At 34.4% G+C, this 16102-nt stretch overlaps 1 protein-coding gene across 1 annotated transcript in view; it reads right to left on the reverse strand.

The window, feature by feature from the left end:
- PPP3CA (protein phosphatase 3, catalytic subunit, alpha isozyme) overlaps nucleotides 1-16102 on the reverse strand; it is a 234344-nt gene that overhangs the window by 38381 nt on the left and 179861 nt on the right. The window contains exon 8 of the mRNA XM_008573519.1: nucleotides 14918-15012. Coding sequence (XP_008571741.1) covers nucleotides 14918-15012 — 95 coding nt within the window. The remainder of the gene's footprint in view (nucleotides 1-14917; nucleotides 15013-16102) is intronic.

A 16102-nucleotide genomic window follows, 5' to 3' on the forward strand; every position in this document is an offset into this window, starting at 1 on the left:
ACTTTTCTTGTTCATGTTTAAGGGTTGAAAATATAGAGAAATTAATCATTTCATTATTTTTTTTTATTTTTAGGCTGACTATTATATGAGAATATGTTGCAACATGGGACTACAGATAATAGAACAAAAATAGCCCTTAAAAATCTACTTATTGAAAAGTTATTGAATGCTTATTGGGCTGGAGCTGCTACATTAATGCAGAATTTCTTACTTCAGGATATCCTTAACATAAACATGCTTTCTAAACTCTGCATTTGCTCTTTCACCTGGTATGTTTTCTCAGAAACCTCTGAATATTCAAATCCTTCCCGTGGTTTGGTGCCCAGCCCAAACACTATCTCCTTAGTGAAACTTCTGATTTTTTCAGGTAAATGTAATAATCTCTCTTTCCTCTGAATTCCAACAGCCCTTGACTTATATCTCCATAGTGCATTTAATATTCAATTTTGATCATAGTTATTCTATGTACATATGTATATGCCTAACTTCTCCCACTGTCTTGAAGGACAAGTACCATACAACAGGCTTTATATTTCTTTGTGTCTCACATACTACTTTACTCAGAGTAGATGTTCAGAAGCTGGAGACACATCTTGGTATTTCCCCTACAAACTTTTCCAAGCGTATTATCCCTAATCCCTTTGGCCCTCTTCATATGAGATGGCTTCATGACACTTTTCCTCATCCTGTTCATCCCTATCCTGAATGCATGCCAGACTGGCAGTGCCTTCATTAAAATGTGGCCCAGAACAAATACAATATTCTAGGTGGGTTTGATCAGTGCAGAGTACGGGGAGGACAAAGTTTTCTGTGATTTAGATACTACATACATTGTATTGCAGCCTCATATTACATGCTGATATTTTCAGCAGCTTGCATTTAACTAAACACATACTTGTGAACAGTATGGCCTTTGCTTTGAATTATATTTCTGGCTGACCAACACGGTTCCAGGCAAGATAAAAATCACAGGCATGTTGGGGACGAGAAATGCCGATAGTATAATTAACACTGATATGAAAGGAGTCATTCTCTCCTTCCTGTGAAACACCGAATTCTAAATATATTTCTGTAAACCATTCCCTTTTCCATTATTCTATCATTTATGCCTTATGTGATATATTTACATGGTATTAAAAACATGCAAAATGAAAAATCATGTCAAATCACCCTATCAATACTGATCTTCAGGATGGGAAAGGTAAAGTATTTCTGATCTTTGCTAAGTGCTGCCAGAGCACTAGCCCCATGTAAAAGATGTTACCTGTTTTTGAAAACTACGTATTAACAGCAGGAATATATCCTCATATGTTCAAAAGAATCTTTTAATGCTCTAAGTTGTCTTTTCAAAGATTAATTTCTTCTCTAGGTTTCCCCTATTTTTCATTAACATTAGGTTGGCGATATAGCAGGAGGAAGGAAAACAAGTATTATAATTAACAGTCCCCTGGAGGAAAGGCAGAAGCTTTATATAATATGTTATTTACTCCTCACAACAAAAACTGAGGCTACCAGAGGGGGGAGGGACAGGGGTTTAGTGAGAAATTGTTAAAGGGCAACAAAAAATGATTACATTATATTGTATAATGATAAATATAATAATTATACTGATTTGAGGATCGCATATTGCATACAGGTATTGATATTCAATGCTGTATCCTACTGATACGTACAATCGTGTTTCAATTAAAAATAAATAAACAAACAATAAAAAAAAATCTGAGAAGCAGGTATGACTGGCCTTATGTTGCACACAAAGGAATTGCAATTGAGAAATGAAGAAACTTGCTCAAGATCATGTAAGCAATAACTGACAGATCTCACTCATATTTAAACTCAGCTTTTCCTGACATCAAACTCATTCCCTTTCCACCATTCCCTGCTGTCTCTCATAAATTATAAAGGTGCAAATTCTAAGCCTAGCTGTTATACTAATTTTACTTTGAATGTGGTATTCATAATTAAAGAGGTTTTAGTTTTTGCTGAAATACATGTTTCAGTGAAATAAGATGCAAATTACGAAGTGAGGGTAAGGCTTGTCCAGTAGATAGAAAAGAGGCTCTATTTGTAGCTGGTGAGATAAAAGCACTTATTCATTCAACATTGGCTCAACACAATTTGAGTGCAGAAGTGAGGGTAAGGCTTGTCCAGTAGATAGAAAAGAGGCTCTGCTTTGTAGCTGGTGAGATAAAAGCACTTATTCATTCAACATTGGCTCAACACAATTTGAGTGCCTATGGATAAAGCAAATACTCTTTTCAGATTTTCTTATTTTGTTTATTAACAATAGTAATAATAAATTTTAACAGTAGCTGCATTTACTGATCATCTGCTATATGCCAGGCACTATGTTTGGCCCTTTCTAAGCATATCACAAATCTTTGCAATATTTGTATTCCTCAAATGGGCTCTTATCATTTGCATTTTGAAAATAAGCAAACAGAGAGGCTGAGTTATTTGCCCAAGGTCACACTTAGGAAGCAGTAAACCTCGGTTTTGGCCTAATTCTGAAGTCCCTGATCTTTCTAGCACACCATAATATACTTACCCTAACAACAAAAATCATTCAATGTCTACAAAGCTTTGGACAGAGATTCTTACTCCTTCCAAGTTTAGTCTCTTTTAAAAAGACCACTGACTGGAAGGCCAGAAGCCCAGACTGCTAGATAGATTCTGTCACTAATTATTCCTGAGACCTAATATCACTTAATACTTAGGTCTCAGTTACTTCACCTAACCATGTGGGTTTATCTAGATAATTCATATTATATCTTCCTGATCTGAATGATGTTGACAAACTGCTGGAGAAAAGACCTCATCATTAATGCAATGATCGATTAATATTCTCAGTAATTCTAAAACTATTAATAGGACATTTCCTTATTTTTCTCTAGATTTTAAAAAAAGAATAATTTTAACTGAAAAATGCAAATATACCAATATGTATTCTTTTTTCTTCAGCATTATCTATTCATACAAAAATACTTTTTAAATAACCTTACATTAATCAGTTACTCATAATTTTGATATTTTTATATCATAAATATATATCACAGAAATAAATGGAAAAAAAAAATGTCCCAAATAACTGCAGTCACGAAATTCACAGCTAAACATTTCATCTTCCACCTCCTACATCCTCCGCCCCTGCCACCTGCCTCCGACTGTCACTGGGATTACAAAACTCAACTGGAGCCCTAACTGTGTACTCTTCTCTGATGTACTTGAAAGACATTTATCTCCAGCGCAATATAAGTACAAATGGTTGTACTTCAAGAATCACTCAAGACCACCTCCTGAGACACTGTTTGAGAAAGAGAGAGAATAAAAGAACAAAAGTCTACCATCAATGAGTTCCTCTATTCTGCTGTAAATTCCACATGACCTCGTGTCACTTAATTGTATCAGAGGTTTGGAGAGAGATTGTGACATATACTCTACGGGCCATCCATTATTAACCATAATTTGGAGTAGACCAGACAGCACAGAAATAAATGCTGTTCTGTTGCATCTGCAAGTGTGAAGAGCAGCCAGAAGAAAACTTGGTATATTGCAAAAAATACTAATCCCATGAAACTGGATGCCTGACTTAGTTCTTTTTCTGATATCAGAGTTACACTCAAAGTTATGCAATTACTTTGTTGAATCATTTTCACTGTACTTATAGAGTGCTGTCTTCAAAGGCATTCTAAAGAAGATGTAAAATCAGTAATCAAGGGCCTACTCCTACCTGGTAAATGGGGAAGGGGCACTGGGCCTCTATTATTTTAATAGCATAACTGGGCCCCTGTATGTAGTAAAGCCAAGGAATAGAATCCATATCTTAACCCATTGTTCCATCTACCAAGCCATGCATTAAATTGCTAGACCACATCCAAGTTTGTAGAATAAAGGGGTCTCTTTTACTTTGAAATTTGAAATTTTGATGAGACACAAAAACTAGTATTTCATAAAAACTTGAAAACATTTTTCAACATCTTCTCTACAAATTGTCATCACCCAAAGAAGCTGGTGACAAAGCAATGAATGACCAGAACAGAAAGATCAAAAGAGAGCTTCTAACTTAACAAAGTTATCAAAATACTGCTAACGAGAGGTATTGACTAGTTCACCATACCATGGATGGGCTCAGCACACTCTAAGATGATTTCAAGAGGCATATAAAATAAAACTCTTTCTGAAAAACCTTTAGATTAGTAGCTGTAATGCTTCCGACATACCTCAGGCATTCTCTACTACTAGTCCTGTTTTAAGAAAGGGGAGAAGAGAGGTCAAAAGAACGGAAATGACTTGAATTCTATTCTTTTTCTTATCCTTTTGCTAACATCTTTCATCACTTTTTCTGTAATTACCATCCATTCCCATCTTCAAGAGATGGGAAAGAGGGACAAAAAAGAAACAGAGGTAACCAAATGGAGGCATTCCATAATCATTATCATCCATCCAAAAATAGGATAAACAACAAAAAAAAATTACATAATAGACAAAGCATGTTTTTCTCCTTCTAATTTTTCCACCCGCAGATGCCCTAGCAGAAAATCTAGCATCAATTTGTTCTTTTGGCAAAGTGCTACTGTCACAGAAGGAGGCATAAAGGCATTGTAGATAAAATTCCTGAAGTTGGGCCCATGAACTCATAATGTTCTATGGCTACATTTTAAGATTACGCTGGTATGCTGTGTGAAAGGAGTTTTTGATTCTGGGAGAGATGCTATGCATTTCTTAAAATCTGTATTTTCTCATAAAGATTACTTTTTTGGAGGTACAATTTTCACTTAAGATATGTGGAGATGCTCACATATATGCATACTTTTCCGTGGTATATATTATAGCATGTGTGAAAACAGCCTCTGTGGTTACTTCCATTTCTAAATCTGACTTCCAACTCCTGACTTCTCTTTCTTCCCCCCCCAATGTCTTGTTCTTGCTTGACGGATTTAGTTTTTAAAAGATTCCTTTATTATTATTATTAACGACTTAGGTAAAAGGGAAATTTACCAATTCATGACAGTTACTGTATTTGGTGAGAAAGGATTGCATTAGTAACTCATTTTATGGCTCATGAGATTAGGCATAAAGTACATGTTCAAATCATTTATGAAGATGGACTTCGAGTCTTCAATTGTTAGATAATTTGACTATAATGAGATTCTTCAGTACAAGAAACTTAATATTTACATTGTTTGACTCAGTTCCTAACATAAGGTCCTTCATAGGCAAATTCTCAGTAAGTTCCATGTAATGGAACCAACCTGAAATATTTTATGATTATTGTATACAAACAGTAGGCATATATAACTTACTTGAAACTATAATAATAATTTTGTATGTATCAAGAACACGTATGTTTTTATTCATATACAATCCTGTTATGCCCACATCGAGCCCTTGCCCCACTCCTCTTTCTTACTAGGTGCAAATACTTTCTCTACCTTTATATACCTTTATAGAAGGTATATCTTCTATACCTCGTACATGCATTCTCATCGTTCGTACAACACTTTCTTTAACTTTGTTACGAGCTCCCTACATAAAATTTGAATGACATTATCTTGCCTACACAAAGGAAAAATATGGTACTAGATATTTCAGTGAAACAATATGAGCCAATCTTATGATTGTGTGTGTGTGTGTGTGTGTGTGTGTGTGTGTGTGTGTACATTAGGGTATATGAATTTCTTAATATAGCATTACTTATGATTGTGTGTGTGTGTGTGTGTGTGTGTGTACATTAGGGTATATGAATTTCTTAATATAGCATTAGAAAATTCTGAACCAGATTATTATTCAAATAAAGAATTTTGGGTAAAGTAAGTGGAAGGAAGATGACAGAAAGGATGAAGAAGGTATAGATCCCTTTTATTCTTTTGTAATGTTATGTTACACATCTGGCATATGGTTGTTGCTCAATTATATTAGTTGAAGAAAACACCTAAGGAAAGGAAATAGAAAAAAGAAGGAGAAAGACAGGGAGGAAAGAAAGAAGGCAGCTAGGCAAAGCAACAGCAAGAAAAGGAAATTTTCAGAAACATAAAACATATAACTCATCAGGTTACTAAAAATATAACTGACCACATATGAAAAGAAGTCTGAAGGGACCATGAAGCAATTTAGGAATAACACAATGTGTTACCTCAGAAGCTGAACTCTTTGTTTTAAAATTTTAAGAGTGTGTAAAATAGATAAGAGTGAAAACAGTACTGGCTCTGTCACATAGTAACTGGGTAAACTTGGGTAAATATTTCTTCTTATTTGAACACCTGCCCTCTCAATTTTCAAAGCATTAAGATCAAATAAAATAATACATATGATTAATATACATGATAATATGATGTATAACCTTATGAAATATTTGGCATCTGAGAAATGTAAAGTGTTATAACTCAAGGAGGGCATGGCTATTTTTAATAGTTTTGCTATTTTATCATTTTCACATCTACATAGTGGGATCCAGAGAACTCAGGCCTAAAAACTGATCCTTGGAAGTAGCTCAAATCCAGCCAAACATTGTGAATCATTTCTAACACTACAATTTCACCAAGAGAATTTGAATTTCTTCCATTAAATATTTTTTGTTAAGTTAACAAGAAAGAATCACTAGCAGTTAGGAGTTCCTTACCAGTTTCGGCTGGTAATTCCTTCAAGTTCTAATCCCTATTATTATAAGGCTAAAATGAAGCTTAAGCAAGCCTAGACTAAAAATGAGAGAGAGATTTAGCTGAATCTTTAGGTTATCGGAAGGGATGGCGAGGACATAATAAACAATGCCTTGCTCTCATTCAATCCAGTTGATACTTAGCTACAAATGCCTAATAAGGGTAACATTACTCTGATGGGAGATAGAGTGAAACTGGTGTCACCCATACACAATCATAGAACACCATTTAACCTTCAAGCTTATACTTAGTATCAAGCCTTGAGCTGTAGCTTACAGTGGTTCTAGATTGTTACCACCAAAAAACCCTTGGCACTGCTTAATATTAAGTTCATACACTTGACATCAACATTGTTTTCCATGAAAATAATGTCACAGCAGACTTTTTGACATCGTTAGGGTAAAGCCCAAGAGTCTCTCGAAGGTCTAGAATTTCTACATAATGAATAGCAAGGGATAACCCATTGATACGTCTTTAACATTATGTATTTTGTTACTGTTTTTCCCCTGTTCAATGCTTTACAGAGAATTAGATTTCTAGAAAAGTAGGTTTCAGTCCAGCCTGAGAATCATTTAACCTTCAGAGGTAACAGAAAAAGGAATCCAATACCTCACAATGCATTCCCCAACTGCCCCTGTTTAGCTGGTTTAAGAGCACTCGACAGCGAATCTGTATGGAGGATTCAGCACTGAGGTGCTGCCTGCGTCCCCTATTAAGGTCTCCCATAACTTTGCCATCTACAATCCTGGAGTTCTACAGGCAAGGCTTTGTGAAAAGCAAGGGTTACCTCACACACTGCATTATCACTTTGCTGATGTTGCACAATTAAACTAACTCAATGTATAGTTATGTAGTGGTGATTTTTAAGAAATCAAGAAAGTCATTCGTTAGAGCAAAGATATATAGATTATACGTAGATTCATGTACATTAATTCAATTAAAATGTATTGTGAGCGTAATTCTTAAATATTAAATCTTAATGGGTTATTTTCTGTTTCACCTATCCTCCCATTAATTAAGTGTTTAAATGTAAGCGAGTGACTACTGGACTAAAACTAACCTACTTAGAAAGTGGCCTCCAGCAATGACACTTTCACATTGGAGCTGACTAAACAAAAGCAAAAGTGTTAAGTGCTTTAGGGATATATTTTAAAAGAAGAAATGAATTATTTATTTTAGAAAAATATAAAAGGCATTCTAACTTCATTCTTTTAATAATGTATATATTTGGATGTATAAAACTCATGTAATTTTAAAGTGATAACACGTGAGTCTTCATTTCAAAAGCTTTTCTTTTCTTATTGAAGAATAGTTAGAGTAACCTAAACATAATGGAGCCCCGAGTTGAATAGCAGATCAGCACAAACACTGCCATGAAACCTTTCACATAACAAAGCCCACACAGAAGAGCACAGACAAAGGTTAATACATTGGCTCTGGAGTTGGTCAGCTGAGTTTCAATCTCAGTGCTATCTATGATCAGCTTGTGCCAGCCCTCAAGAAAGTATGAAACTCCTCTGTGCCCTAGTTTTTCATCAATAAAATCAAGATGGGAAGGTAATTCACAGAGTTGTTGAAAGATTACATGTATTTATATACAGAAACTCTTTGAGCAATGTCTGGCATATGGTGAGGACTAAAAAATGTTACTTATTATTATTATAATTACATATGCTGTTTGGAGGAATAAAGTAAACAGAATATGTATAGTATGCTATCACAATTGAAGGAAAATATTTATATTTGCTAAACATAGTACCAACTTAAGTAAGACTTTAAAGAAAATATATCAAGCTACATCACTCAAGGTGATAATAATGACAGTGGTAGAATAAATTATAATCACAGTTGGATTAATTACACACGAAGCATCCTGGATATAAAAAGCAATGAAAGAGGATATTCTGCTGAAACCTCTCTGCAGTGAATTTTATCCATTCATCTCAGAGGGATGAATTGGTTTTCTCTGAAAACCAATCAAAACTTCCAAACTTCACATTCTCTTCAGACTTAAATGTCTACATAAATTTCTTTTCTACCACCTTAGTTAATACTTAGTTAATACCAAGATTTTTGTTTATAGTTTCTGCTTTCTTCCTTCATTAGTTCTTATATTCCATACCATTTCTTGAGAGACTCCTCAGCTTAACAATCAGAGAAATTATCTTTCTAGTGGGTATAAATACTGTCATACTCACAGGGCTAAAGAATACAAATGTTTCTTAAATAAAGGAATTAATTCTTTTGTGTGTCTGTGTGGGAGAATGAATTACTTATTGTTTTGCTTTAGTCATAATACAAAAACAAAAGAAAAAAATTGGCCTATACTTTGTTAGAAAATATCAAATAACAAAATAACTACCATGAATTTACATTTAAATTTTCTATACTGAAATAAGTTATTTGGGGCAAACAGTTGTTTAAGACCAATTAGAACAATCTTTAGTTTTGCGATGATAACAGGAAAAAAGTATGGATTTGGAAAATTGTTGACATGGTGCAAAGTCTCTAAATTAATTTTATCCAAAGTGTAAAGCAGCTGGTGATTACCTTTATACCTGTGGTTGTAAGGACACAGAAATGCTTTAAAAATGTTTATGCCAATGCTAAAGATTATGTCCATGCTTAAGACAGGCCTCAGACCCTAAAGAAATGAACCTTTGCTATAAAACATTGTACAACTTTGTAGGGAAGTGAGCTTTTTGAAATGCTGTAGAGAAAGAGACAGAGATGTTACTCAGGGATGCCTGGGTACGGATTCTGCTCTCCTTGCAGAGACTCTGCGGCCCCCTCTTCCACCCAGAATAAGGGTCTGATCCAGCTGATTCTGAATTTGGCTCCCGAACCAGGGAAGTAGCAGATATCTATAAGTTCATCAAAGATATTTCCAAATGGTAAAACAAACTCCTAGTGGAAAAAATTGTGGTACAGTATAGAATGAGCTTCTCAGGGTGGCCACATACAACAGGTAGACAGTGCCACCGATGGCTCCTGCTAGAAGTCAAGGGGATCAAGGAAAGCTGGCTTTGGAATATGCTGCATCTGCACCTGTACATAAGGTGGAATAAGACTATCATGACTGTCAGGAAGATTCTTTTCTTACATTAGTTCATTTTATTAACAATTCAAAGCTCTCTTATGATGGTATCTTCCCACCAAGCCACACATTCTCTTTTTACTTATAAATGATATCTTCTGAAGACCATGACTACTTTTTGATTGGAAAATATTTTAGAATGCTGAAAATGTCAAGTTTGGTAAGACTAAAATGTTTTTTATCAGCAATTCTATCAAGTTGTCCAAAACATCATAATACATTTTTTCACTATCAAAAAGGGTAGATTTTGAATCTCAGAATTTAAGGAAATAATGATTTTCTTGTCCTTCTAAATACAATTTTCTACCTCTCTCTTTCTTGACTACTTTAATATTGAATTGATTTTTTTCTTGGTTTTCATTTTAATCTCTGGTCTTGATTACTAATTTAATTAAGTTGCCATTTAGATTTTCTTCACAAATCCAAAATACGTTTCATTTGATAAATTTCCTTAATAGCACTTTAAGTAGTTTTTCCTGGAGCTGAGTTATATACCCCTGGCCTGTAAGCTTATATTTCTCTACATACATTTCATATATCCATCCATTCATCCACTCACCTACCCATTCAACAACTCATCTGAACTACAGAAAACTGTTAGGTACCATACGGAAACCTTTTGTAAATTATTTCAGATTCTTCTGAAGCACAGGTGTATCTCTAGAAAGAAAAAGGACTTAACTGTTTACATCAATGTGTAAAAACCATTTCTTCAGAGGCTCATTACAGTTTTTAGCCTAACTGAATTGTTTAAAGCAGTGTTCACACTGCCACTGTACTTCTCAATCCTGATAGATTTTACTCTCCCTAAGATTGTTTAAATGTCACTTCCTCAGTTAAGCTTTTCTTGTCCCCACAGACTAATTTCCACTCTCATATCATACTACTCTTTTCTTTGTAGCACTTTCCAAATATACTTAAAAAATAATTGGTTGAATTGTTTATTTAATGTCCATCATATGATCATACTTTAAAGCATGCTAGGACAAAGACCATGTCTATCTGTCTTGTTTAATTTATATCCCCAACACCTAGCATGGTGCTTGGTATACAGTGAGTTCTCAATAAAGGTTTGTTGCACTGGTGAGTGGATGAAGTTGAAGACACTTTTATATGTAGGTGGCAAATTATTTTTAAAAAATTAGAGCTACACCCATGTCATTACTGCATTTTTCTTCTGTTGGTATATTTGGGTAATCAGGAAATAGATTTTCCTTCAGGCTACAGATTCATAGGAAAAAAAACAATTCAAATGTGCAAAGTGCTCTGCAAATGTTTAACTCTAGTTTGGAAAGGGTATCACCCCTGGTTATAGCAGTAATTTAAAGTGAAATAAAGATCTGTGGGTCAATATTGATAGGGTACTTTTGGGCGCTGTCTTGCTATTAATTTCCAGAAAAAAAAAAATGCTTCAATCAATGCATGTATTGACTGGTAACCAGACACAAGGCATGCAACTTGGCTTTACAATGTGCATCAAAAGCCTCATGTTTTGAATGAATTATAATTTGATTGGGAAGTAACAAGAATGTATGGAAAAGCTAACTAGAAAAATAGTAAATGATAAGGAAAGAAAAAACGATTGGCATTGTAGACATGCATAGAAGGACCAGCAACAGAAGGCTTCATGGAAACAACGACTGGAGTGGGTCTTAGCCATTCACATGGGCAGAAGAGCAACGCAAGTACTTTAGATGGAAAGAAGTATGTGGGCAAAGATGTGGAGAAACGAAAGCTAAAAGTTGCTCAGGGCAATGAGTAGAACAATTTGGCTAAAGTAAAGTGTTCATCCAGAGAGAAGCAGAGGGATAGGTCATAATGATAGGTTGAGTCATATAGCAAATTATAAATAAGTAGCTGAGGAAGAGGGGTATTTTCCTGCCAGCTTCTGTGAAGCCCTGCACTAACATGTGTCATAATAATGACAACATAAAATATTAGATGATAATATAATATTGCATATAGCATTTTGTTTCAAAGCAATTTCATGTATTATTCACAAATGAACATTTTTTCTCTCATAGTATATGAATGTCCCTGCATGTCCAATAAATTTAAATGAGCTAGTTGTTTAACGTCAGAGCTGTGATTCAACATCTCCATCTTTCTCTCTGGCATCTCACAGGAGTTGTCAGTGTGAGGAAAAAGAAGCAGGGAGACGGGTGAGAAGACCACCGTGTTAGTGCAGACTGGAAAGGATAAGAACTGAGTGAATTAATGTGGGCCACATTTTCGGATAGAACACTTAATCCTCATAACTTTCTGAATGTTGCTCATTAATTACTGTTAAGTGTGAACTACTAATCACAACTACTGGACACTGAAATATGAATCTGATCACAACTATTATTGGCTTTAAGATGGCAGAATAAACCTACTTTTTCTCATTCTTTCATTTTGCCTGAGAGTATTACTGCTGCCTTAATCGAAGGGCGCTTTAAAAATCAAATCATACTGTAAATATTAGGTTATAATTCTAGAGTCCTTTATGGTCATCTGATTCTAAGAATCAAATGGTTAATTCAGATTCTTCACTGTTTTTCCATTGATTGTGTTTTGAAGGTACTTGCAACACAATTTTAATGCACTGCTTTTTAAAATTCTAGTTAACATTGATTTTATTCAAATACAGTAATCCTCACTTTAGCAATGAATAATTGACTCCCATTCTCACATACTGTACACATTGTTAGCATAATAGCCTTAAAGAGCTTCAGAAATTTTACACAAAAGTCTTTTGAAATTATGCTCAAACTGAAGAATATATCTTTCTTCTCCCTATCAGTTTATCTTCTCTCAGGAGAACTTTTTCCTTTATGAAAAGGTTCCAAAATGAAACACTTCTATCCCTTCCTGAGAGATTGTGATCTACCCCAAAGGCAAGAAGACACAGTAAAAGAACTACACAGTCTCAAAGATTGCTGATGTCTATTTTTTTTAAATTTCCTATCCTGTTCAATCAAAACCATACAAAAGAAACAACACATACCTTATGGGAGAAATAGCTATGGGTGTCAAGCAAAATTGCATTACCTCGCATTATGATGAATGGAAAGAGTCTAAAAAGTCTATTTTTATGAAGTAAGATCTCAATTTTCTTCATTTTTACTGTTTTGGGTTTTTGTTAACTATTACAAGATTAGTAAGTATTGTACTAAGCAATTAGTCTTTGGCAAGAAAATGACTTTTTCAGGCATTCCCTTCTTTAAGTTTATTTATTTATTAATTATTGAAACAATTGATTATACATATTTGGGGGTTACAGAGTTGAATATCAATGCCTGTGTACAATACGTGATCAAATCAAGATAATAAGTACACTCGTCTTTAAAAAAAATAATGATTCTTTGTGACCCTTAACCAATTGCCATCTTTAGATTTAATAGAAAAAATTTTAGATACCACAGAATAAAAACCTGTGTTCATATTTGATAGACTTTTGGTAAATTACAGGATCATGATGGGATTTGCAATATGACCTACTGAGTTCTCTCATTCCTTGGAGGTACCTCAGGCATCCCCTCTGGTGCAGGATTGAGAACCCTCACTCAAAGGGATTAGCTTTTATTTTCTTTATACAGAATGTGCTTCTCAGAAAAAATTCATTGGCTGTGACTTTATTTTCTTCTTTCTAATCAAACATTAACCACTCTTCAATGTCCAGATCATGTTTTATCTTAAACAAGGCCTTCTCTGACCATTCTAGAAAATTACCCCTTGTGTACTTAGAGTTTGGCTCTCTATTGTGTTTTATATTTTTATTAAATCACCCAAATGTCTTACTTTGTCAACTGGCTTACAAGCATATGGCATGCAGAGAACATGTTTTCTTTTCCTTTGCATTCTTCTTGCTACAGACTACTAAGGGAAGCACCTCTTTTCTAGGAACCATCTCCTGCCTCCCACCACCCATGGTTGCGATAGAAACTGCCCTGTGGCTACAGAAGAGGGCACATCATGGTCAAAATGGCAGTGCAAAAAATTGTGTGGCTATAGTAAACTCTGTCCAGCAGATGTCACTCTCTGGTATATGGGGGAGAGGAGACAGAAAGTCACATCTGTAGGACAGAATGGGTGTTTCTGAGGAGAAGCAAGAATCTTGCTAAGATGCAACACCAGGCCTGGAGGGGAAGACAAGCATCACTCCTCACTTATGCATAAGAATGTCCTCTAATTCCAAGAGTTTTCAGACTGGCTCAGAAACTAGGCTGCCTTTTTTTCTCTGCCTCCTGGGCTATATTTGATCTCACATTTATTATTTGAGTACTTTTTCTCCTTTTGTCTCCATTCTCTTAATCTTGGAAAGCTATACTCAGACATGCTTCCTATATAATATCCAGACCAATGGCAACCAGAGATAATGTTTTTTTTCATATTAACACTTGACATCATTTCTAAATAATGTGATTACCTTTATGAAAGAAGGTAATAATATGCCCCTTGTTCTTCTTCTTTTCCTATAATTAGTAAATAATGCCCTCTTGTTTCTTTGTTTCTTTCAGGTATACAGGTATGGAGTTACAGAAAGAAAGTACAGGATACTGAACCAGAAGTGTGGGTTTGATTCCAGTTCATTACTTCCTAATTGAGGGATCTTGAGCAAGGCAATGAGCCACAGGGACTCACTCTGCTTATTAAAAAGGAGGGAAGTTGCTAATAATATTTGCCTTGAAGCTTACTTTTTAAATTTTTTAAAAAGCAATGAACATTACTTGCCTAGCACAGGAGCTGACTCATGGTAGGTGCTCAATAAATGCAATTTGAATTTCAATTTCAAGCTGTAACTTCTTTTTTCTTATTTTTCTTGATCCTTTACATGCACGATCACACTATTCTTATTTAAATCCATATCCTTTTTAAGCAGCATGATTTTAGATTACTTCCAATCTTTATTTCTTTTAAAGTCTACATCTACCAAAGCAGCAGCTGTCAATCCTGCTATGCATTAGAATGTAATGGAAAACATTCAAAAATAACAGTGCCTGGGCCCTAGTTCTGACCAACTGAATCTGTATATCTGAGGATAATCACAAAATTTGCATCAAACAATAACTGAAAAAGGGAAAAAGAATGGTTAAAAATGCATTAGACTAAGCCAAAATAAAGAGGCATAAGAATTATTGCACATAGTACACAAGACTACCAGGGGGATTTAAAAACTTACCTTTGTTATTGTATACATCTAAGTAATTTGGTGCTGAAAAAATTGTAATTAGAGATGGGAAGCCTGTCGTTTGGCTTTTCCTGTACATGCGATACCTAAAAACAACAAACACAAGTTAAAACAAGGCTGCTATGGAAAAAAGATGATATTAAATTATAGATTTAGAAGTAGAAAATTAAATGAGTTAAATTCTATCATTCAAAAAGGATCCAATTACACAACACTAAATAAAATTTTCTCTCTGAAGTCTGTTATACACAGACATTGATCTAATTCAGGGGTGACAATGAAAATATACAATCATATGTACAATTCTCAAATAGGTATTTTCTAAATTGGCAAACATCTTGGGAAGGTAGAATTCAGTGGAAAAATCATAATTCATTTCCATATGTTCAATAGAGAGGACAAAGGCTAATTATTGCACAGAGATACCTTCAACCTATCACATTTTTCAGAAGGTTGCCAATACTTTTGACAGAAAAAAAAAAAATAAAAATAAACAAAGCAATATATAAAGACTTACCACTAACAATCGGGCCAATTATTCTATGAACCTGTAATATGCTATAAAGATTATATACGCAAGCATTTGGCCTAGAATAAGTGATTTTCTTTTCAAAGAATGTCTCTTTAAATCTATGAATCAAAATAAACAAAGCAATATATAAAGACTTACCACTAACAATCGGGCCAATTATTCTATGAACCTGTAATATGCTATAAAGATTATATACACAAGCATTTGGCCTAGAATAAGTGATTTTCTTTTCAAAGAATGTCTCTTTAAATCTATGAATTTTACAAATTGAGACTGTTTCTATTTTAGAATTTTATTTATTACCAATCTCTGTTGGTGTCTGCAGGTCAAAGATTATTGTCTCAGCAGGGTATATTTAATCAATCAGTAATGAAACAGAACATTCACAAGAACTTTGGAAATGAACCAACAATTCAGTTACAATTCTTCTACTAAGAAAAAAATAATTTATAATACAACATTTTAGTTCTCAGGTAATCAAAAAGTACAGGAGACTCTGGCTCTTTTTCATCAGGGTGAAAATGTATCTCATGACTTCTATGTAACAGATTTTAGGAATATCAGTTTAGAAACACCCCTTTAAAACAAAATTTTACCATTTCTTTGGTGGTGTCAGTTACTTCTGGTAGACTAACCATGCCTAC

The sequence above is a fragment of the Galeopterus variegatus genome, unplaced genomic scaffold (assembly GCF_000696425.1).
Source record: "Galeopterus variegatus unplaced genomic scaffold, G_variegatus-3.0.2 Scaffold927, whole genome shotgun sequence".
NCBI classification, from domain to species: Eukaryota; Metazoa; Chordata; class Mammalia; order Dermoptera; family Cynocephalidae; genus Galeopterus; species Galeopterus variegatus.